The sequence below is a fragment of the Podarcis tiliguerta genome (genome assembly GCF_965153285.1).
Source record: "Podarcis tiliguerta genome assembly, chromosome: 2".
Classification (NCBI taxonomy): domain Eukaryota; kingdom Metazoa; phylum Chordata; class Lepidosauria; order Squamata; family Lacertidae; genus Podarcis; species Podarcis tiliguerta.
This window is the reverse complement of record NC_139535.1, coordinates 50813721-50838491: the sequence shown is the minus strand read 5'-3', so window position 1 is coordinate 50838491 and position 24771 is coordinate 50813721. Positions and strand designations below refer to the sequence as shown.

General features: G+C 44.5%; 2 protein-coding genes across 3 annotated transcripts in view; one reads left to right on the top strand and one right to left on the bottom strand.

Moving 5' to 3' along the window:
• Positions 1 to 7366: 7366 nt before the first annotated feature.
• Positions 7367 to 24771, top strand: part of ACY1 (aminoacylase 1) — a 28487-nt gene continuing 11082 nt past the window's right edge. Inside the window, exons 1-5 of one of the 2 annotated variants that reach the window (XM_083429489.1) lie at positions 7367 to 7630; positions 10656 to 10806; positions 17240 to 17304; positions 22081 to 22185; positions 23647 to 23741. In XM_083429489.1, the coding sequence (XP_083285615.1) occupies positions 10689 to 10806; positions 17240 to 17304; positions 22081 to 22185; positions 23647 to 23741 (383 nt within the window). In that variant the 5' untranslated portion in view covers positions 7367 to 7630; positions 10656 to 10688. Of the gene's footprint in view, positions 7631 to 7677; positions 7989 to 10655; positions 10807 to 17239; positions 17305 to 22080; positions 22186 to 23646; positions 23742 to 24771 lie in introns of those variants that run through there. The other variant, XM_083429488.1, reaches the window with a different exon arrangement.
• On the bottom strand, positions 17610 to 19976 carry LOC310672868 (uncharacterized protein; the record flags this gene model as incomplete). Its single annotated transcript, XM_083430521.1, has 3 exons — positions 19580 to 19976; positions 18330 to 19197; positions 17610 to 17620 (listed from the first exon to the last, which is right to left on the bottom strand). The coding sequence occupies exons 1-3, from the start codon at positions 19598 to 19600 to the stop codon at positions 17610 to 17612; spliced, it is 900 nt and encodes a 299-aa protein (XP_083286647.1). The 5' UTR covers positions 19601 to 19976.

The window sequence follows — 24771 nt, the reverse complement described above, 5'->3', positions numbered from 1 at the left end:
CTATAAATTTCTGTGTGTTGGGGTCAGCTTACTCTCTGCTCATTCATGTGAGCAAATGTAGCTTGATCTATTCTTAGCTGATAACAGGATCCCTCCCCCTCCAACTCAGAGGATGCTCAACCTCTGAAGACTTTTCCAAATTAAGACTAAGAGGCCTCGCTGTTGCCAAAGTCTTCAAAGCACCTACTACAAAGGAGCCACTGCCTTTGGCTTTATGATGCCTCACAAATTAAAAGCCTGATAAAAGCTCTTGGGCATATTTGTGATACTACTACAACACAACTACTAAGCATGCCCGGCCCCCACTCTAAGAAGACTTCACATGCCTTTTTAAAGCAACATCCCACCTCAAGTATTGTAAACTTGCACTAAACATTAATAAATTCCCCTCAAAATATGTTCAGGTGATTGCCATCCTAATTCCTTTGCACACCGAGCTGTTCAGGTTGCATTTATTTTAACTACTGAGACGAATGAAATAAAAGGTTCTCCTTTGAGATTAAAGCAATTTAGTTGCCTACTAAGACACAGCAAACGTATGTTCAGACATCTGTGAGTAGAATATCCTCAGTGGGGTCTAAGAGTTTTGTGGATGACGTGTCACGGTGCAGACTGTGAGTGGTTTGAAAGCTAACAGTACAAAGTAGTAGGTAGCTGTTCTTTATAGAGCAAAGGATAGATCTGTCTGGCGAGTTTCTGCTTTGAAAACTAAATTCCATTGCTGAGCCCCTGCGAAGAAGGGACACTACAGAGATAGTTCTTGCTAACTTTCAGGTCTAAGTACTGGTGTTAGTTTAGCATGGTGTCTATCCTATCCTAGTTCTTTAAGAGCCAATGGCCTGTCTTTGGGTCTCTCATTCATCTAGCACCTTCATGCGTTTCCAGCTGACTCCTACTCGCCTTTTATGGGTGACTATTTCTGGTTGTGGTACAAGTACTCATACTTGAAAAGAGATACTGATGGAGTGAATGTGCTGCACATTAGGATTGGATCTGCCTCACAGCCTCACTGGAAGTGGTGTGCTCGTTGAGGGATGGTGAAATTATAATTTACTGTGAGTAAAATGGACTGTTACTTAATGGCTCTAGGACTTCTTATTTGCAAAATGACATGGATGGGAATTGTCTTCTGTACTTTGGCTCTTACTCATAGAGCCAGCCTAGAACTGGAAAGAATGCCAAGATTCAAAGGAGCACGGAGGGGGGCAGGGTTAAATGGCACCAGATGCTCAAGATAATTATTAAAATGCTAGTTAGGCAACAGTGCACAGGATACAAAGTCCAACACTTCATTTTCTTTCCTGCACATTTGATCACTATTTTACCAAGCCAGATTCCAGTTAGGAACATGGAATGCTAGGAGCAAAATAATGGATAGAGTGCCTGCTTTGGATATTACATGACAATATGTTTGCTGTATAAAATCAGTGCTTTTACATGATGGTGTGTATTTGACAACATACAATGAATGCAAACTGTAGCCAGTTACAGCTCATTGCCATGACATATGTTTACTTCATGCTTTTCGGTGTTTATTGCTGCAGGCACAGTAAAATCTGGAGCTGGAAGCACATCCCAGTGGATATGCAGTATGAATACACATGCCGACCAGCTCCACTGGCCAATTGTGTATCTCCTGCACACGTGCAAATCTGTGTATCTGCTACAAAAATATGAATTGGTCCTTAAAAACATGGCCCTTTTAGTATGTAACAGAAAAAGTATAAATAGCCCAAGAGTATACAAGAGGTGTAAATGTACCCCTTCCCTACCTCCCTTTTAAGCTTCATTTTATAACTTAATTTTTTTAGAAATTTAGAACACAACCCTTGCATAAATGGGGAGATTCCTGTAATAAATGATGTTCCTAGGATTCTTTAGGAGAAGCCATAACAGTTCACTGTTATAAAACCAACAAATACATTTCAAGAATAGTCCTAAAAGTTATTAGCATCCAAACTGGTTTTCAGAGTAATTCTCTTCTACTCTCAAGCTTTAAGCCATTCCTCCTTCTTTGAGTTGTTGGCCAGGAGTAATATATGAGCTAAAATCCAGATGATATTTCCAGGGAAGGATTCTCACTCAGAAGTGGGGTTGTTGGTAGAGAAGGCTCCAACATGCTCCTTGAGTCCTCAGCCAGTCTGCTGCTGCAGCTCTTCATCGTTCACCTAGATGGAAAATGCTTCAGGCTGCCCCCTTCTGCCCCCTGGATCTTCTGAGTAAGTATCCTAAGTGAACTGTACACCTACAAAAGGCAGCAGCAAAGCCTTGCTGGAGGAAGAGGGTGGCTAGTCCTGAGAGTCTCAAACAGTGTTACAAGATTCCTGCCCCTGGCTCTCAGGAACCCTAAATAGGAGCACACTCCTGTTAGGAGCTGGGGATATGTACTATTATAGTTTACTGACTCGACTGGAACAGTCATCACATTGATAGATCAAGTATCTTCACTATGCAGATGGTTTGCATATACTAACATTGATTTTAGTCAGCCACGTAAGGAACCAACTGAAACTCTTAACTTTTAACAACTGCTTTCATAAATTGGGATAGAAGCTTAGTGTTACTTAACTTTTGCCATCCTGCCTACATCAGGTTCAATAATATGCAGAGACTTCAATGCCTGCAAATGGGACATGAGCCCATATTCTCTTTGTGATTAACATACCAAACAAACATCTCTGTTATTTTGGCAACCAACAAAAACTGGAAAGAGATGGCCCTGCCTAAAACTATTTTATACTTGTTATAGTCCTCTTCTTTCCATTGCTACTTCCTTCTCTTCAAGGCATTGCTCTTAACTAGTTCAGCATGTAACAAAGAGGAGCTGCTGAAGATAAACTTATTCAGTGGCTTACAATAGTGCAATGTGTAAAAATGAAGTAGGAGTAATTGCTCAAGGGAGCTTTGACCCTGAGCAGGGAAGATAATGGTGTATTTGAATCTGAATGACAATAAGCCTTGAGTAAGGTTTTTAACATTTGAGGTGTTACTGTTCTCAATGGAAATCTGATAGAAGATAATACTACACATAAAAGAAGCACATTGACCCTCAGAGGAATGAAAAACATAGTGTCACATTGCATATAACCTGGCTATTGAATCTGTAAATGGCTAGTTAAGAGCTAGTTAAGTGGGATCACCATTTTTATTCAGGCTTCTGAAAGAAGTGTATATGCTTGCAATCAGTGGGAAACACCTGCCTTTTCTACACCAGTAGCTTGCAATGCCAGCATAGATGTGCTACATAGGATGGGTTAGAATGCATTTCTTTATCAACAGATAAAATACTATTTTTGTTCTTGCTATGCCTGCTGCACCCAGCACTAAAAATCTTATGCTCTGTGGATATGCGATATTTGTCAGATTGGATTTGCTACATATTCTTTGTTCTACCTGGTGTTTCACGCACCCTGAACAACATGAAATGAGTGAGAATTGCAAGTAGCTGTACCCTTCCAGAGAAATAGAACTTTTAAGAGGCCTGCGCAGACCCACCCACCCAATGGAACTGGAAGTTGGGCGCTGTGTGAACATGACTCTTTAGAACAAACACTCAGTCTTGCACACAGCGAGTATGGGATGACACTTAAAATTCAGAGCATGGCACAGCAAGTGCTGCAGTACTGAGTGAGGACAGTGACCTCAAGAGGTTCTGGGAAACACAACATGCAACCATAATGAATTTGGGAAGCTGCCTGAGAACTTAGGGTAATAGGATATGCACTGTCATAGCTATAGTGCCATCAAAGGACTTCGGCTGTGCAACATTCATTTGAAGATCTACTGAAGATCTGCAAGGACCTCTGCCCTTCCTGGCTGATTAAAACCATGGTGTGGAAAGTCAGGTCCAGGGTGTTACAAATGCATCATTGAAGGATGTGGTGGGGCCAAGCACACTTAAAGAGGCAGTGTTACAGCCACTGCTTTAAAAGTCATCCTGGAGCCAGTGATATGTGATGACTACTAGCCAGGTGCCAAAAACCTTTTTGAGAGGAAGGTGGTGGCAGAACAACCACAAGTGTTGCTGGATGACACTGGTTATCTAGATCAACTTCAATCTGAGTTTAGATCTGGTTTCGGGACTGCGTAGGCCTTGATCACCCCAATAGATGATTTGTATTAGGAGGCGGACAAGAAGTACAACCTTCTCAGTAGCTTTCGATACCATTGACAATGGTATCCTCTGATTGTGGGATGCGTATCGGAGGCACTGTTCTACAGTGGTTCTATTCCTGCCTGCACAGTCAAGTGCAGACAGTACCATTTGGAGAGTGCTCTTCAGCTCCTTGACACCTGTGCTATGGTATTCCACAAGGCACTGTGTTGTCCCCACGACTGCTTAACATTTATTTGAAGCTGTTTGGAGTGGTCATTAACAATTTTGGAGCACAGTGCCATAGGGATGCTGATGACATGCAGCTCTATTTGTCCATAACATCTGAATCAGGAGAGCCTGTGCAAGCCCTGGACTAGTGTCTTAATGCAGTGGTGGACTGGATGAGGGCCCTGAAAAGACATATGGGGAGGTAGTTCCTATGTCCAGAAGATAGGCCAGCTGCCTGTTGTGGATGGGGTTGCATCCCACCCCAAAGGAGCAGGTGTATATCTTGGAGGTACTCATAGATACATTCAAGTGACCTCTGTGGCTAGGAGTACACTTTGCCAGTTTCATCTGGTTCACCAGCTGCAGCCATATGAGAAACACGAGAACATGAGAAAATCCAGACTGAGGGAGAGGAAAGTGCGGAAAGGAAGTGTTTTAGAGAAAAACATTATATGGACAACCCATAATTAATGAAGGTACAGGAATCTTAACTATCCATGTTAAACAACAGTATGGATGAGCCCAGAGTCTAGGCACCAATATTCCCTTCCTGCTGATTATCTCTATGGTACAGGCAATGGTTGAAAGAACAAGGAGTACAGGAGGGCTTGCAGATTGACTGGGGTAACTGAAAGGAAGATGTGTCTAGTGCAGACATTTTGGCCATTTTAAGTGCACCAATCTCTGCTTCGTAAAGTTCAATTTATAAATAATTTAGGAGAGAGTGTTGAAGTGTCACAAGGAATTACATCTCAAAGGGTTATGTACTGTGAAAACCATTATGCATTAAATATATGCAGTAGGAGTTTATTGTGGGTTGTTGTACTCAATAAGGAAAAGAAGGCTTTCAACCTGCCTTCCAGGGATATAAAAATTGCATCTGGAAATATATGCAGCAATACTTTCCTTTTTCTGAAGTGTTACTACTGTAAAATTGGCTATACACAGATGAGAAGGTAGTTGATGTAGTGGCTAAAAATGTGGGCTGTGAGCCAGGAAGTTCTCAATTAAAATGTAGCATCAAAATGTAGCATCAACCATGAGTTGGCTAGATTTTATTACATTTGGCAAGCCAGTTAATAGCCCCTCAACCTTCATTTGCAATCAGGCAAAGTATGCTCTGAAGGAGGAGGATTTGGACAAAGAGGTTTAAGGGGACCAGTGCTTAAAGTCCCTTAATGATCAGTGACCACCCACACCTTTTTAAAGGGGAAATTACAGGTAAAACGTTTGGAAAAGCTATGATGGTTTATTTTTAAGCCACCATCCTCTGTCCCAGCAAGGATGATGTTATCTAGGTCTCTGTGTGTAAAGCAACAAAGAACCCAGTTTGAATCTGACTGAGAGCCTAATACATAGGACACGTAGTCATGTATTTAAACAAGCATGCCTACTGACTCCACACGATTTAACCCCCCCCCCAAAAAAAATCATGGGAACTGTAGTTTATCCCTCACAGAGCTATAGTTTACAGCACCCTTAACAAAAACTATTCAGTAGAAAAAGCAGTACGGGCCCACTTCTGGATTGGAGTTTTGTATCAGTTTTTGTGTGTGTGCTGAAAACTGCTACTTCCTGGCTGCTTACCTCCAAAAGTTCTGTTTATTGCAAACAACACCGCCAGGGGCAAATAGAAGTGGATGCTTTTCAGGAGAAAACCATGAGCCTGGGGCTCCTGCTACCTCAGCATAACTAATTGTGTTTATTTAAACATATGTCACATGTAGCTGGGATTGAGACAGAAAGGAGAGTTGTAGTTTAGAGCTCTGGTAGGTACCATTTGGGGATGCTCTTTGGGTAGTGATGTAAGAGCATGGCTGGCTGGGGCAACCCAGCTGGATAGGCAGGTTATAAATAATAAAATTATTATTGTTGTTTAGTAAGACTATTATGCTATCTGCCTTCACCCATCTTTAGCTTGCTAATGAACTCACATGTGACAAAAATGCTGTAGGTTTCCAGTGATTTCTCCTTCCAAAGAAATCCAGGTTCAGGTGAGTGCTGCCCTTGGAACTACTTGCCACTTGGTGCCAAACAATACTAATTTATAGGCATCTGTAAGGTTTTACAACAAAGGTAACGTGTGAAGCACTTTGAATGCTCTGAAGTACTAGACAACATGATAAGCGTTAATTTAAGGATAATGGCTTAATTTCATTATCACTACACCACTCGTCTGACCCTGTGTTTCTGAGCCTTAATTTTAAACTCCATATTTCTACATATTACTAATCAAACTGCATATTAAAAACTCAATATAGGATATTCAGTAAACAGGCTGAGAGCTATGGCAGGTGAAGTGAGTATAAAAATATGCTGCTGTGTTAGTATTCTGCCTCCTGGTTAAGCCTAAACTTGAACCCTGCCCCTTTTCTTTTTGGAAGGGGCAGGAGTTAAATACAGCATAAAGAAAGTGATTACCGGTAACTGAAACTTCCAAATATTTATGCAGAAGTAAGTCCCGCTGGCTTTTAACAGAACTTACTTCCCCCAAAGGACTTGCGCCCTTAGTCACGAGCTAGAACTTTTCTCAGCAAAAGCTATCCAAATGTCTGGTGGGAGTAATCCAATATCCTTTCTTCTGCACCAGGGGCGCATTTTAGGAGCCCTCAGATTGTAGGAAATGTTCTGAAAAGGACAATAGATTGATGGGCTCCCAAAGATTCATAGGAGCCAAATAAAATGAGGGGACTAGGGTCCCCAAAGTTAATGGGCAAAACCTTTCAAATAGTGTGTGTGAACCGCGTCATTTGATCGATTCTGCGGGGCGGGGCTTACCTGCCCCTCCCCTCCAATACTGTATTCAAGTTGGCACCTTTGCCAAAACTCTCGGTGGAAGTTAACTTACTTTCCCCTGCCCCAATATCTTCTACCAGGGCACCCACCCATTATGCCGATGAATACACTCACCTACCTCACAGGGCTGTGGCAAAAAGTCGCAAGGCGATGTATGTGGAGCGTTTGAAGGCGCTCTCAAAAAGGGGCTGGGGCGACTTAAGAGTTTGGAGTTTCTTAGCCGGGCTGCGAGTTTCCGCTCGCGGCTCGTGCTGTCACCCTCTAAGCAGCCTGCTCAAGAGAAGAGCCGGCGCTGGGGAGCAGGAAGTGCTCCCTGTAGAAGGACCCTGGACGTGCCCAAGCCTGCCGTTTAAAACCTGGCCTTTGCGCGCGCGCTCTCTCTCTCTCTCTGGTTGGCAACCAGGATTAATTCACTCGGGCCCGGGCGACGGGAAAGGGGTGTTAAACCCCGGAACTTGGCGCCAAGGCCAGCCCTGAAGGCGAGAGGACAGGCGGGACCCCGCTGCAAAGGTGCATTGGCGCGCTCGGCTCTCTCCTCCCTCCCTCCGCAGTAACCCTAACCAGCTCCCTCCCTCCCAGGAAGTCCTGAACCAGAGGCGTCTTCTGCCTCTTCCCGAAAGCCCCCCCCCCCCCGCTCGGCCACGTGCGCCAGAGCCCCCTCCTCCCACTCGCCCGGCTTGGGACGGAGGCAAGGCGGCCCGGCTGCCCCCCGTGGGATTGGCCCCGCCTGAGGCCGGCGGGCGGGCTGGAGGCAGGACTGTCCCCGCGCCCAGCCTTCCTCCGCCGCCGCTGCTGCCGCGAGTGCAGCAGAGCCCGGCAGCAGGAGGAGGGCTGGAGGCAGGCAGTGGCTTCTGCGGCGACCGGAGAGGTGGGTGAGCGGGGCAGGGCGGGACCCGGGGAGGCTGCCCGAGAAGGTCCCCTTTGGGCGGCCCGGGCGAGGCAGCGGCAGCGCCTGGCACCGCCGGCCCTTGTGCCTGCAGGGAGGAGGGAGAGAGGTTCCTGCGGAACTACTTGTTTACTTAGCAGCCGGGGCGGGCAGGCGCGTCCTGAGGGGGCTGGGGAGGGGCGAGCTGGCTCGGCGCCCCTCGGACGCCCCCGCTCCTGACCGCTATCCCCATAAACGCGCCTTGCTCTTCTCCACGTTCAGCTCTGCTATAGGACGACCCCCCTCTTCGGAATCGACTGCGGCTTCCCAGTCCCGCTGCCTGCGTTGTGTGACCGGCCTTTCCCCCTGTCAACTGCAGCCTTGCTTCCACAAACGCGTTCTCTTCTCCCCTGCCCTCAAATGCTTCATTTAAAAAAGAAACGAGAAACGAAAGCCGCAGCATTTCCCAGCACTCATACACTGTCATGCCCCAAACTTCCCTTGGCCAAATCTGCCTCTGCTCGTTTTCTAAAAGTTTTCCTCTCGATGCCCGGTGCCTTAATAACTTGCTGTCCCCCAACGCCCTGTGCTTGTTTAACACGAATTTAGCTTTGCAAAGCAAGTCCACCGAAGTTACAACCTCTCGCGAACTTTTTTGCTCGCCTACTGTACCTGCCTATGCCTGCCTATTTGCAGCGCCTGGTTGCACTGACTGTGGTAGATAAGCGACTCTACAAGCCTTCCTTCTTGCCACACAGGTATTGCCACACAGCAGTGTATTGTGGACTCAGTGCTGCTCATACATTCAGGTTTTTTTGGTGTTTTTTTTTTAAAAAATGGATAGCATCAATGCTGTCCACATGAAACTGCCACCCCATGTTATTTTCCTGACTAATCAACTATGATGTGTGGATGTTATGAAATATTTCCATGCTTGAGCAGCACCTTCTTCACAATAAATTCTGCTGGGCAGAAGTGTCTGCAGTCTTTCTTCCCATACCTCTTCTTTCAAAACAAAACAAACACCCCCAAAAAACCCTTCTTCCCATACTTGCTCTTGCCCACTTAATGCTCCCTTTCCCAATTCTATCCTCACCAATTTCCTTAACACCTAATCGCCAGAAATTTCTCCTGTGCTATTAATTTTACCAGCCTCCCTTCTATTCTAGTCACTACCATGATGTCTAAAAACCCCCAATATTGAATCTTCAATATCCTACAGCATTATTGTCTTACTAAAAGGAGAGCACAAACTGTGGATCTTTATATCATAGAGTTCCCTCAATACGAGTCTTGAACCCAGTGCTTTTTTTCTTTAAAAAATGTTTAGTGGTACTCTCATTTTCCTACTCGTGTTGAAATACTGCCCCTCAATGAGGCCAAACTTAGATTCACAAAATGTTTTGGGGTATGCATACCCCCACGTCCTCCCAGAAAAATCACTTTTTGAACCCATCTGTTAGGAGCAGCTTGTTGTTGTTTAGTCGTTTAGTTGTGTCCGACTCTTCGTGACCCCATGGACCAGAGCACGCCAGGCACGCCTGTCTTCCACTGCCTCCCGCAGTTTAGTCAAACTCATGTTGGTAGCTTCGAGAACACTGTCCAACCATCTCGTCCTCTGTCATCCCCTTCTCCTTGTGCCCTCAATCTTTCCCCACATCAGGGTCTTTTCCAGGTAGTCTTCTCTTCTCATGAGGTAGCCAAAGTACTGGAGCCTCAGCTTCACGATCTGTCCTTCCAGTGAGTACTCAGGGCTGATTTCCTTAAATATGGATCGGTTTGATCTTCTTGCAGTCCATGGGACTCTCAAGAGTCTCCTCCAGCACCATAATTCAAAAGCATTAATGTGTAGGAGCAGCTACACATTGATAATGCAAGTTGTACCTATTTACAGCTGTCTGACTGGCAGTAATTCAATGGATGCAGCTTTCTTCACACCTGTAGGGCATGGCTATCTATACCTGTGGAGTTTCAGTGGTGAATGCAGGACACAGTCAGCAGGGTGTGTGTGGAGGTGGCAACGCTACTCCCAACTTGTAGGTCAGTTTTGCAGCATTCTGTGTTTCCAGCACCTTTTGCTAAGCTGCCTGTTTGAATGCTTCCACGTAGGTGTTAAGAGAACACATCACCCGTTACTCTTGCCATTACTGTACAGTCATTTCTCGTTTCCAGCAAAAGTTGCCTTGGGCTCTAGCCCAAGAGTTCTATACTAGACACAATACCCAGAAGAAGCTGTTGTAGAAAGTGCGCATGGCCATACTCATTTTCAGATTAAACCTTGTGACCTTCATAGTAGTAGGTGTAATTGAGTTGAAAGAAGGCCTTGATTGGGATTTTTTCTCCCCCTTGGGTGAAATGATGATTTCCCTCAAGTGCTGAGCTCAGCTTTCATATCTTTGGATGTGTGTTTTTTGAACCATTACAATTTTGGGAGCGAATCCATTTCGGGGAAGTTTTTTTAATCACCAGTCAATTATTGGTGCCATCTGGCAATTTCCTCCTGTTGCTGCAGCCTCAGGAAAGCGAGAGAAGGCACAGCAGGAATTAAATGTGGTTATACAAGTTAGTACCTGTAGCAGCGCAATTCCACTCTGAACAGTAAATAAGGGAGAATGATATTCTTGCTGTTGCTCTCTGCATTTCCTATGTATTCACTTCTTAATTTCACAGAGGACTCTAATATCTTGTGTCCAGAAGGCTAACATGCTGCCAGAGAAAGACCCTAAAAGGCAAGGGGAGAAAGACCCCCAAGAAGATCCATCAGTCACCCTCTTCCGGGAATATCTGAGAATCAAGACTGTCCAGCCAGAGCCTGATTATGGTACGGAGGGTGTTTTCTTTTTCCTCCTTCATTTTAAAAAGGCGAAGTTCTGCTGCTGTCTACTTGACTGGTGTCACTGCTGGAGCTTTGCAGAAACATTACATAATCAGCAACCAATGGGAGTCCATTCGGAGGCTGGTTACTTTAGCAGCTGGAGGTAATGTTCCTGCATCATTTGCCAGAGTGAACAAAACAAATTGATTTCTAGAGTTCATTTGAAATGGTTTTATCTCACCTGTTCTGGCTAAGATGCACTGAATGCATTTGCAACATACAGCATAATTTAAACAGGAAAAACCATCTAGTTGGAATTATGCATCCCTGGATATATTTACATAGACCTATGATTATCTGAAGGGACGTGGGTGGCGCTGTGGGTTAAAGCCTCAGCGCCTAGGGCTTGCCGATTGAAAGGTCGGCGGTTCGAATCCCCGCGGCGGGGTGCGCTCCCGTCGTTCGGTCCCAGCGCCTGCCAACCTAGCAGTTCGAAAGCACCCTCGGGTGCAAGTAGATAAATAGGGACCGCTTACTAGCGGGAAGGTAAACGGCGTTCCGTGTGCTGCGCTGGCTCGCCAGATGCAGCTTGTCACGCTGGCCACGTGACCCGGAAGTGTCTGCGGACAGCGCTGGCTCCCGGCCTATAGAGTGAGATGAGCGCACAACCCTAGAGTCTGGCAAGACTGGCCCGTACGGGCAGGGGTACCTTTACCTTTACCTTATGATTATCTGTGCTGTGATCATTCGGTCCATATGAATTATTCTGAGTACAGCTTGTAAGTATCTATCTATCACCACCACCCCATGTTTCATATGTATTATTTTCAATATTTAGCCTTTATAATCACATGGATAAGCCATTGCCCCTCTGCACTTAAACTGTGCTATAAAGAGTGAGGGAAAATATCTTTCCTCTCACTTTATAACATGCATTTCATTGTTTTCTTTTTTAAAACAACATCCTGTCAGAGTTTGCCAGGACCTGATTGGTCTGCTTCTATGCCACTGTTTCTCTGGGAAGCTCAGAACAACATTTTAGCCTTATCCCCCCCCCCCCCACTTGTGACCAAGGATATTTTTGGGACAATTTTTATTAAATTATTAATTAAAATATCCAGATAAGATATGTAAAATTGACAACAAAATTAACCGTTATAATACAGTCCAGTACATTTGCCATCTTTTCAATGCATCATTGCATTTTCTACTTCAGAGTCAGAACATTTCTCTAGCCTCCTTTTCCAACTCAATCAAATCATAACATAAAAATACTTTCAGACAGGGTATCTTGCAATAATGGTAACATGTCCCATGACGTTTTCCTGTGGTTTGGTTTGCTGCCCATAGAAGACTAGAATGTAAAGAAAGTGGTTATGCTAGAACCCTTTCCACTGACAAAAAGTTTTATATGTGCGAGCAACATTTTTATATGCTGAAATGTTCAGCCATGTTAGCCTGCCACCATCTTCAGTCTGAGTGATTCAGACCAGACACAAACTTACTATTTCTGAACTAGGCCAGTAAAATTTCCTGAGGACTATATGCACAAAATTCCTTACTACTCTGAAGAACCAGCATAACTTGGTTGGAGACATTCTCAACATTAGGAAAATAGGGAAGCCACAACTGATATGGAGTAGGCCGATGAAAACATAATTCAACACAGTTAAATAAGGCGACAGTCAGCCCTGTACTCACTTCTGTGAGAGTAAGTCCCACTGAGCCCAATGGAGCCTGTGTCAGAGTGGAAGGGTGCACATAGGATTGAACTATGAACCGCTTAACAGGTTTATGCATGAGTCTCTCTTTGTTGGATTATAGCCTTCTGCCAAAATCCAGAGAACAATTTTAGAAGAACACAAGGTCTTGAATGCACCCAGTCGGACTTGTGCCCTTTCCCCCTTTGAACAGCAAATCACCATACTGTAACACAAACAACTTTTGACACTTTCTTAAGTTTTGGAAATACTTGGCTGGAACTTTTGAAAGCTACTACTGGAGAAATGCACATCAAAAACCCCAGTGGTCCTCAGTAGGCAGAGGAGCAGAAGAAACTTGCTAGACCAGAATGGAATGTTTCATAAAATACAAGTCACATGGAAGCTCCAGTTTCAGGATGTGTCAGATAGGGATGTGATGTCCCTTTCTCTTCCTCCACCCCCACTCGTGCCTGGTGGACAAATCCCTACATACGGCTTTTTGAGTTGCCATTTGAAAGAAATAATGTGTTCCATAGGCTGTCAGATCAGAAAGTAATTTGGAGGGGTTTAATGGTGATATTTTGCACCCAAAGCTACTCAGAAGTGTGAAACAGCAGATGTTAATAGCTTATCTAAGAAACACTTTGCTGCTTTTCGAACTTTGGTGCTGAGTGAAGTCCACATTCCAGAGCTTACTTCAGACAAGTATTGCCCCTCTGTTATCCTGAAGTATTAATGAGTCACAAAGTGAGAGGATTTAAGCCTTGTTTTCATGGCAACAGGAGTAAATCTGTATGCACTGAGCACTCAAGTGAGTTAAGCTGGAAGAGAATTTTTTGTCTGTCGTATACATTGGCTCTCATCCACTTCGTTCAGGCAGACATTGAGTTGCAGTCATGTGAACCCTTGTTCTCAGTGTACTCAGCCTAAAGTTGGCAAAGTTAGCCTTTCTAAGTCACCTTGTAACTTAGGCTCCTGTTCCCATATCGCATAGTTTGAAGTAAGGCCACTGAAGCCAGCAGGACTACAGTGGTACCTCTGGTTACGAACTTAATTCGTTCCGGAGGTCCGTTCTTAACCTGAAACCGTTCTTAACCTGAGGTACCACTTTAGCTAATGGGGCCTGCCGTGCCGCCGCTGCACAATTTCTGTTCTCATCCTGAGGTAAAGTTCTTAACCTGAGGTACTACTTCTGGGTTAGCGGAGTCTGTAACCCGAAGTGTTTGTAACCCAAGGTGTTTGTAACCCGAGGAACTACTGTACTCTGGAATGAGTGGCTTAAAGGCTGCAGTCCTAGCCTGCCTGGTGCATATGAATTGCATTATATTGGCCTTTTTGAGCTAGGGTCAAAATTCATATGAGAAGTGAGATTGTGTATTTGAATTGAAAATACATTGTAAGGGGGGCACCTTTGCATGTCCACCTATTGCATGGCGGCCATTGGAAAGTTGTTGAAAAGAAAGCCTCTGTGTGGTAGCCCCCTTGCCACCCAAGAGCTGGCCTTATGTACCTGCCACATGCTTGTAGCGTGTGCTGGATATACCAGAGAGAGAAATGGCTCTTGTGTAATGCACACTGAAAATCAAATCCCAGGCATGGCAGAGGGTACACATGACAGGATTGCTATGGGCAACCTCATTCAGTCTTTTGTTCACACTGTCACCAACTGTGTGTCTGGCTGGTTCTGTGAATAGTCTAAAGAAAACTGGCCAAGTCATTTTGGGAAAAAACAAAACCAAAAAAATTATTTTATTATTACAAATCTGCAGTGGATTACTATTTGCATTTTACTTATGTCAACTTGCGTCAGTTCAAGCAAAGCAATAGCTTACTGCTCCACCGCTTTGCCAGAAAGAACACTTATAAGAACTTTTGTAACTAAGAATTATTGTCTTAGCATGCAATCCACCCCCCCCATCTGTTGCATGCGGTGATGGCGGGGGCGGGGTGGGGGGGTTGAATAGATCATTGTTCAAAACAGCTCCTTTGGCCTTTAGCCTGGCCTGGGATCCACTTGATCAAGCATAGGCAAACTCCGGCCCTCCAGATGTTTGGGACTACAATTCCCATCATCCCTGACCACCGGTCCTGTTAGCTAGGGAAGATGGGAATTGTAGTCCCAAACATCTGGAGGGCCGGAGTTTGCCTATGCCTGCACTAGATCCTGAGCTACCCACCCACCCACTGCCATCACTTGGTGGCATTAGACTTCTGCTGCTGCCTGGCTGGGGTTAGGATTGCTCTTGCAAGTTTGCCTTTTCCCTCCTCCTTAGCAATTCATTTTCCTTCCATTTTGTGTATTTTAATTTATAAACCTGAGGGTAGGGTCCATCTTATTACAGGCTGTTGTAAGCTGGTCTAGGAGCCTTTTTCGGGCAAAGAATATACTGAAAAATACTTTAGGTAAAATGTCACAATCCTATTTAGCTGTATAGGATATGCAGCCTGGGATACATCCCACTTTGTGAAAGTTAGTGGGAGAAAGAAAAGTGCAAGAGAGCCATAATTAGCTGTTGTGCGTTTTTCACTTACAGAAGCAGGAGAAGCCCATTTAAGTGTTGCTTGTGAAAAAGTCTCAGTGGAGAAAATCTTGGCTTGGGTCCATGAAGAGGGCATCACCTGATGAAACCATTAGGTTCTTACTGGACTATCATTGTTGCACACTTTTGAGCTAGGCAGAATGAAACTGTATGAATTGTTTCCTGTGTCCAAGGAGAGAAGGGCAATAGGAGGACTGCGCCAGAAAACTCCAGCACAAAGCGTTTGCAGGGAGAAAAGATTTGTTGTTGAAATCCCCCCCCCCCGCTCCCCTGTTTTGCTGGAGGGGCCCTGCAGGGAGAAGAATCCATCAAAGGGGACTTAATAAGGTCTGTTTCCTGTTTGCTTGGCCAAGTAAACTCCTGAGAGGAACCACAGAATGAAAGCAAAAGATTTTTACCCCCCTCCGTTTGTTTTGCCCTACTGGGTCAAGGAGGCCCACATAGAAGGTTCTGAAATAGAGAGGGGCTGCCAGAAGGAGAGGGCTAGCTTTGCAAAAAAAACAACACTTAACGCTCTCTGGACACAGTCAGTAGTATGCAGTTGACCCTGTAGTCCTTGCAGAAATTGTACTTTTGATTTAATCTACAAGGAAAATAAGGCAACGCTGCTCCATGCAGGCCTACCATCTTTAGAAAGCTTTAACTTCTTATCATGCCTTGGCTGGTCAAACTGGCTAGTCAATTTGGGGGGGGGGCAGGGAGAATGGATGGATATAAAGTGTGCAATGGGAAGCATTGGAAATTAGCAGCACTGACAAGACTTGAGAACCTTTCCTGATTAAATGACAAAATATGTCAAAATAATCCTCAGAGCAATAGTCAGGCAGAAGAATAGCGGAAGGGGAGGGCAAGACAGGCCTTTTCTTTACTTGACACACTGGGCTTCAGAATTTTTTTTTGAAAAGGTGCAGGTTGCTCTTGTTGCTTCCCCCTTGCCCAACCAACTGTGTCCATCTGCAAAAACCAGTGTGGAGTGAGAGATCAGCCTCTGTCCTTAAGCCTCAGCTTCTGCCAATTTCAGGGTTGCATTATTGCCACTGCAATACAAGAGAGCCTTCCATATAAGCAAATGCTGGAATGACACCCAAAAATTCTACACTTTTTTGGGAAATATTCCTTGCACATAGAAATATTAAAGACACCCCTTCCCAGTGATGGGAGAGCATTCCAGCGTTTTTATCCAAAGGCAAAACAGGGGTTCACAATTCTGGACAAGAAAAAGGAGAATAACTATGATTCAGCTGGCAGAGTGCTGGGTGGACTTCAGAGAACCAGTATGGCACCATATTTACCAGATGATTTTATGCTTTTGACTGTGTGTCCGAATACCTCTTTCTACATCTCTTTACCCTGCCTTTTGACATGAGGTGTATGTTTTTAGGACCACCCTTATGTCTGTAATTATAAGTTTTAATATTGTGCTATGCTGTGTTTTAATGTTGTAACCCACCTTGGGGTGAAGAGCAAGTAATAAATAAGAATATAATACAGTAATGCTTGCTATCATTCAAAACGTTCAGTGGAAAATACTTAAGACAAAGAACTGCTTTAGCTAATATGAAACAGAGGGCTCAAACAAGAGGCCTTTGTGACATTCTGCAAAGAAACATGTAAGAGCCAGGGTATGCAAACAAGATGTATTCCCAAAAATATTTTAAAACCTTATCCGATGCTTCAACTCCATATGCTGTCCACCTCTGGGGGAAAGCTCTACTGCTCATACTGCATTGGGCACAATGGACATGCAGCTTTTTGTAGAGGCTACACTGATAATTTGAGTAAGTTTTATTGATTTGCTTCATGTTGTATGCTGCCTTGGTAATTTATGGTTTTATGTATTTATTATTGCATTTCTATGTTGTCTTTCCTCCAAGGAGCTTGAGGTGGTGTGCATGTTTCCTCTTCCTCCCCATTTTATCCTTACAGCAACCCTGTGAGGTAGACCAGGCTGAGAGTGAGTGATTGGTGCCAGGTCACCCAGTGAGCTTCATGGCTAAGTGAGGATTTGAACCCTGCTCTCCCAATCTCGGTCCAATACTCTAACCACTACACCACACTGGCTGTCTCTTAAGGCCAATCCATAAATGCTTTTAGTAAATGCATAAGTAAAATAAATGTCATTGACTGAAAGGAGATTAAAGCGATGTATTTCATTGATATGTGGTTTTTACAGCTGCTTCTCCTCTTTCCTTCCAGACACAGCAGTGAAATTCCTGGAGAGAATAGGCTCCGAACTTGGCCTACAGTGTCAGAAAGTGGAGGTAATTAATGAGATGGCCATTGCCCCATCTCAGTTCTGTCAGGATGTCTGATCACCCATCTCCAATTTACTCAATTTACATAGTCTCTCAAAGCTTATGACTTGGGAAAGGAGGTGCCATTAATCTCCTGTCCTACAGGAAGCTTTGGGCTAAAGTAAATGGTTACTGGCTCTCAAGAACATTGTTCTGTTTGTTCATTTAAAGTACTTCTAGGCCTCCCTTGACCAAGACACATTTCAGAGCTTGGTACAATGAGCATGAATAAAACTATTCATACCAGATGCAAAAACAACAAAACATCAGTATTAATAACGAGCTAGCAAAATGAGAGGCATAAATAAAACTGTAAAACTATACTGCCTAAAGAATTATAACGCGGAGCTCTAGTTCCACCACCACAGACTCAAATTTGATATCCCAACGGTACATGTCTTTTAAATTCCTTCTCATCTGCTTATTCTCTTAACCTCTGCAAGAGGGAGATTTCTTAACATTCTTGGATTGTTGTCACTGTCAAACTTCCATCTGTTTTAAGTACCAGGAATAAGAAGATGGCGTTGGATTCACATGAGCAAAGTGTCCACAAAGCTCCTGTTAGTCATGGGTGAAATGTAGACCACAATTTTAGATTCCGTAGTTGGAATCACTGCATTAAGTTTACAACCCCTTATTATTTCCTTGTGGCCACAGAAATGTGCTCTTTAACACTTCTCCAGAGAAGACTTATTATTGACAGTTTGGGCCTGAGATACAGATAACACCGGGCAACAATTTTTTACTTTTTGAATGTTGTCTAGATTTCTACAACTGATTTAGGGTATTTTTGCAGTGCTGAATCAGGAAATGGCATCCGTTTCTCTCCATCAGGTCAGGTTTTCTGTAAACTGAATGGTGGGCATTGATAAAGGTAAGTACACGTAAATTGCATGTTGCTTCACCATTTTTCAAACTTCAGGGCTTGAACTTCCGTTTCTTGGAACCCCTGGAATGCTCAGCAGCACAGAGGTCTCTCTTCAGAGTCCAACAGTAGTCAGCGATCATGACTGCGTCCCAGCGACCCTGATACCTGGTCTCCATCTCTTTCATGTCCTGATGGAATCTCTCCCCCTGCTCGTCACTCATTGAACCCAGGTTCTCAGGAAACCGGTCCATATGTGAAAATAGGTAGTGCATCTTGACGCTCATGTTGCAGCTCAGGTTTCTGAAAGCAGTCAGCATGTTGTTCTCAAGTTCTGCGTAGTTTCTGGCCTTATTGTTGCCAAGAAAGTTCTTCACTACCAGAACAAATGCCTTCCACGCTTCCAGTTCCACTTCGTTCATTGAGTTTCTGAACTCTGGATCTCTGATGAGCTGACGGATCTGAGGACCGTCAAAGATGCCAGCTTTCAACTTCTCCATGGTCAATCCTGGAAAAGCCTGGCACAAGCAAATGAAGCAGTCACCATCCTTGTCCAGAGCCTTGGTGAACTGCTTGATTAAGCTGAGCTTGATGTGCAGTGGTGGGAAGAGTATTCTGTCTCTGTCCACCAGAGGGTCGTTGATGATGTTCCTTTCTTTGCAAGGCACCAGTTCCTCCCGCACAGGCCAGTCCTTCTTCGTGTAATGCTGAGCACGGTCCCTACTATCCCACATGCACAGAAAACATGGGTACTTGGTGAAGCCAGACTGTTGTCCCAACAAAAAGTTCACCATCTTCAGGTCAACACAAATAAACCACTTATGCTGATCATAACCAATTTTCTCCAGCACATACTTCACCGCTTCATAGTTCTCCTTCAGTGTACTCGAGTGAGCCAGGGGTATAGAGGCAAACTGGTTGCCATTGTGTAGCAGAACACATTTCAGTGATCGCTTGCTGCTGTCAATGAACAGTCTCCAATCTTTGGGTTCGTACTGTGGCACTCCAAGCTTCAGCAGAAGCTGCGCAATATCTGCACAGTACACCAAGTCCTTCTCTTCCGAGAAAAAACGGAGGTACTCTTGATGCCTGTTGCGCAAGAAGCTGATGTGAGCACTGTCGGAGAGGAGGTTTTTTTCCTTCAATCTGGATGCCAACAGTTCGGCAGAGTCCTTTGACAAGCTGAGGTCGTGAACTAGATCATTCAACTCCTTTTGGGAAAATGGATGTGGAGCATCATCTTCAAGAACCACTTCTTCATGTCCTTCAACACTGGAGGCATCTTCGTCACTAATGTCAGGAAGTTCTCCGAAGATAGGCACTGGAATTTCATCACAATGAGCTACAGGACGACGTGCTGATTGAAGATCAGGATACTTCGTGAGGCGGCTGCCCCATTAACTTAGTTTTGATCCCCCAACTTTATGCTTTGCTGGACCAATTTATGGAAGATTTTGAGGTTTTATGACTTCAAACTTATCCCTTTTCGACATAATCACCCAGAACTATCGGACCTGAATACTTCTTGTCATTAAAATAATCATTTCCAATCAAAACAATTATTTGACAAGGCATTTTACCCCCACCAACTTCTTCTAAAATGCTCCACACAAGCGTACATGTGAACAAAAACGTAAAAAAGACATGTGGCCATAGCTCAAAAACTTGACCTGATTGAGCAAAATCAATGTGATTTTTGGATTCAGCGCATCAGATTCATCCTAAATCAGCTGAAAAAACGCAGACAACAAATTTGTTGTTGACCAGTGTAATCAGTCAATCCTAGTGGTGAAATAATGTTGGCATTCCTTATTTGTTAATCGTGTAAATCCTCTCTGCTGCTGGTGATAATGTTTTACACAAATGATCACCGGTTCTATTACAATACTGGTGTCCAATACCAGCACCTAGTGCGGAGGCTGGAGTGAGAGCCACAAATTAATAACCCAAAATAGTGCCTAGCAGAGGTTCCAAAGAGACTGAGGGCCATATTCTCCTAATGAGTCCTGCCAATGCAAGAATTTCCACTTGCACAATGTGACTCCCCCCCTTTCCTTCCTTGTGTGTGCCCTGAATCTTTTCCAAAGGGTTGGAGGAACCCCTAGAACAGATTTAGGGGGTGTGCATAGGAAAAAACATTCTGTTGTACAAAGAGAAATCCAGAGTGTCCCCTCCTATCCGGAGTCAGAGGCACTAATGCTTCTGAATATCAGTTGCTGGAAACCATAGGAAGCTTTTGTGCTTGGGTCCTGCTTGCAGGTTTCTCACAGGCATCTGGTTGGCCACTGTGAGAGCAGGATGCTAGACTAGATGCTAGACAAGGAGGCCATGGGGAAGAAGAATTGAGGATCAAGGGAGGACTTGGGGTGGAGCCAAATGGGTTTTTTGGCGGGGAAGAGGGAGGAATTCCTGATATAGAGCTCTTCAGGACCACATGTCTTGGCCTGACTTGAAGGGTGGAATAGAAGCATAATAAATAAATGGTTTCATAGGCAGTCTTGAACAAGTTTTGATTAATTATGCCCCCTTGATTTGTGTGGTTCAAGGTAGTGGTGGTGAGGAAGGTCTTCAGATTTATTCTCAGGCAACCTTCTGATTAAGCCACGCTGCGGGAAGCATTCTGATAATGCTGGTGCTCATATTGGCTGTTTTATAATTTGTTGCAGCCCTCGTGCAGCCTATAATCTCTTCATGAGCTGGCTATCCCATTAATCTCTTATTACCATGTTCTCAGGCTATTCTTGAACAGATCCAGCCTGACCTTTCCTGCATTAGGGCCTGCATTTAGACTGATTATTGTTACAAATTAATGCCATGCAAAAACGAAAACTTTTTTTTTTTTTTAAAAAAAGGAGTGATTTGCGTTCTTTTCTCTATTCCTATGTATAGTTAAAGGCTAATTATCCCCCAAAATGTTAAAATTTAAATGGGTCAGTTTCAAATATTGGCGTTTGCCTCTACCCCAGTCTTTATCATGATAGTCAAGGGTACTTTAAAAGGACTAGCAACCATAAGCCTATATGAATTTCCCAGAGTCCTGTATCTGTTCTGGACTCCGTCCAGTGATCTCTGGAACTTCTCTGTGTTGGAAAGTACTGCATTTTATTATGCCATTGGAGGACTGCAGGTATGGACCTGGATCTGCAGAAGCAGATTGGGGCTGCATGATTTTGCCATAAGGAGACACTCTGTTTGCCTGTATTCCAAGGCTCATTTTGATTCAGCCTGTGGAACTGTATCTCACATCTGTTTCTTTAACTCACAATGAACAGGGTTGTATCCAATGCCGGTCCTACTTAGAGTAGATCCATTGACGTTAATGGACCCGAGTGACTCGGATTTATTAATTCCAGTAGGTCTACTCTGCGTAGAACTTGGTTGGAATACAACCCACACTGTGCTCTGCCTTGCAAACAAGTCTACAGAAACTACTCACCTATAATGCTTCCCTCGCTACCCATTTGCCCCACAAGTGGCAGTTTTAAAACGTTTTTCCTGCCTTGTCATCTCACAAGTGGCTGCTGCAGAAACCTGAATTGAGACAAAGCCACCTTAAGGCTCCAGTGCGCTTGTTGTCCGTTGTATTCTCCCTTAATTTAATGGAACAATTTGCAGAGAAGAAAATAAGACCCTATGGAAACTCCATAAAGTCCAAGCCACAATAAGGTAGAAGAGTGTGAGCCAGAACAGGGCTGCTTCTCTCCCATCATCATCATCCATCAGCCCCTCTTGCTGCCTCTCTGGATTGCACACAGAGAGGTTACTACCTTTAGAAAAACAATTTCCAAGTACTTGGGAACCATCTGCGGAGCTTTTTGTTCATACTGATCTAGTGACAGGACGAGCAACCCACAACTTGACTTGGTGTTCTGTTGCAGGTCTGCCCTGGCCGTGTGATCACCATCCTGACCTGGAAAGGCACAAACCCGCATCTCCGCTCCATACTGCTGAATTCCCATACAGACGTCGTGCCGGTGTTTGAGGTTAGAAGGGGATTCAGGTCTCTGCATCTTGCATGTGATGTTGCTGTTCAGAAAGGGTGTTGGTGGTACAAATGTGCCCCCTCCTTCAGAATGCTTTGAAAGACCCAGGGAAGCGTGATAATCCTTGCTTGCTTCTTGTATATAGAAGAATATAGAATATCTAGAGGACACAGGTTACGGTGCTCATATTGGTGTGATGCATTTTCATTCACATCAACACCTGTGTCATCCTGAGGGATTAGTAATACATACCGTAGAGTTCACACTTTCTAGGATGACAACAGTTGAGGGATGAGATGCAAGATACCTTTGAGTAAGCCCTATAATTTAAACTCAAGGAAACTCTGCCCTCTTCGTTATTCTAGTCCCCAGCTTTATACCAGCAGAGTGCCACCTACAGGGAGAAATAAAGAGCTGTAGGCATCTAGATGGTTTATTTAATAGAGTGGTACCTTGGTTCTCAAACTTAATCTGTTCCAGAAGTCTGTTCCAAAACGAAAGCGTTCCAAAACCAAGGTGCGCATTCCCATAGAAAGTAATGCAAAACAGATTAATCCGTTCCAGACTTTTAAAAACAACCCCTAAAACAGAAATTTAACATGAATTTTACTACCTTACGAGACCATTGATCCATAAAAGGAAAGCAATAAACAATGTACTGTACTATAAAATACAGTGGTACCTCAAGTTACAAACGCTTTGGGTTACAAACACTTCGGGTTACAAACTCCACTAAACCGGACGTAGTACCTCGGGTTGCGAACTTTGCCCCAGGATGAGAACAGAAATTGCACATCTGTGGCACGTCAGTAGCAGGAGGCCCCATTTGTGAAAGCGCTGCCCGTCTGCCTTTGCGCGTCCTGGGAGGCTTGCCGCCAGCGGCGCACCACCAGGACGCTTGCAGGCAGGCAGGGGAGAAGATGGGAAGGAGGCAGGCAAGTAAATAATGGAGGGGGGAGAGGAGAGGAAGAAAGGGGGATCAGTGGGTGCGAGCAATGCCCATTGAGGGTGCCAGCACAACCTGCCGGGGTACACGAGATGCCTAGCATGGGAGGAGCGCCACTGCGAAGACCCACACAGGGGGATTTTGTCACCCACTAGAGATGGCACCCGGGGTGGACCGCTCCCCCCCGCCCCCACCTTCGTCCGCCAATGGCAACATTACAGGTATCAGTTTGCTATCACAACTCAAGCTATCACAGTGGGGAAATACTCCTGTTTGCCTTTGTTATATGGAAGTGATTTGATCGAAAGATAGTACTTCAGTGTCTGACATAATATTTTAGAGTCTGTCCAGAAAGGAGTTGAGGAATCAAAGATCTCATATATTTGCTCCTAATATTCAAAATACATAGGATTTCCCCTGTGCTGTAATAGCCAGGATGTCACATTTTCAGTGCCTCATGTCCTCCCATCACTCCCATCTTCCTGAGGTGCTCTGTGCTGTTTTCCTTCCCACAGGAATATTGGCGCTATGATCCGTTTTCAGCCTTCAAGGATTCTGAGGGGAACATCTATGCACGTGGAGCCCAAGATATGAAATGTGTTTCTATCCAGTAAGTCCATCCATGGTGGGGGAGAAGACACATGACTGAGAAGATTATCTCATCCTAGGTGGCGCTGTGGGTTAAACCACAGAGCCTAGGACTTGCTGATCAGAAGGTCAGCGGTTCGAATCCCCGCAATGGGGTGAGCTCCCGTTGCTTAGTCCCAGCTTCTGCCAACCTAGCAGTTTGAAAGCACATCAAAGTGCAAGTAGATAAATAGGTACCGCTCCGGCGGGAAGGTAAATGGTGTTTCCGTGTGCTGCTCTGGTTCTCCAGAAGCGGCTTAATCATGCTGGCCACATGACCCGGAAGCTGTCTGTGAACAAACATCGGCTCCCATGGCCTATAGAGCGAGATGAGCGCTGCAACCCCAGAGTCGGTCACGACTGGACCTAATGGTCAGGGATCCCTTTACCTTTACCTTTATCGTAGTTTGTATAGAGTGATCATTTCAGTTAGTGCACTTTAGAGGATCCAGAAGTCAGTGGAAAACTTAATCCTGATTGGCCAGTGTGCCTTGGGTTAAATGTTAATGGGTTCAGTGCCCCAAAGGTAAACAGGAATAGATAGACTGCTAATACACACAAATGCTGCCTGAATAGTATGTGGGTGGTTAAATCCTGCAAGTAGCAAAGTTTTGTATAACTTTTGTAGCCATTTTGTTTTTATTTTATTACATTATGTGCTGCTTAATTACATAGTAAGCAGTATACAAGTATCTCAACACGATAAAAATAAAAATAATCTAAAACCATAAAATCAGAATTGAGTTAAAATACCTGCTTGAATTAAAAAAAGTCTTCAGTAGTCATCGGAAGTCCAACAGGGAGGGGAACCCCGTCTGATCTCAACTGGAAGGAAGTTCCATAAAATGAAGCTGACAGGACTGACGCATGGGCATAGCCAGGATATTTGCTGCGGGGGGAGGGGGCAGGACTGACATGATTGGTCAGTTAGTTAAGTATTTCTATTGTTTTACTTGATTGTGTGTGGGGGGGAGAAGCTGCCCCCCTGCCCCCTCCTTGGCTACGCCCATGTA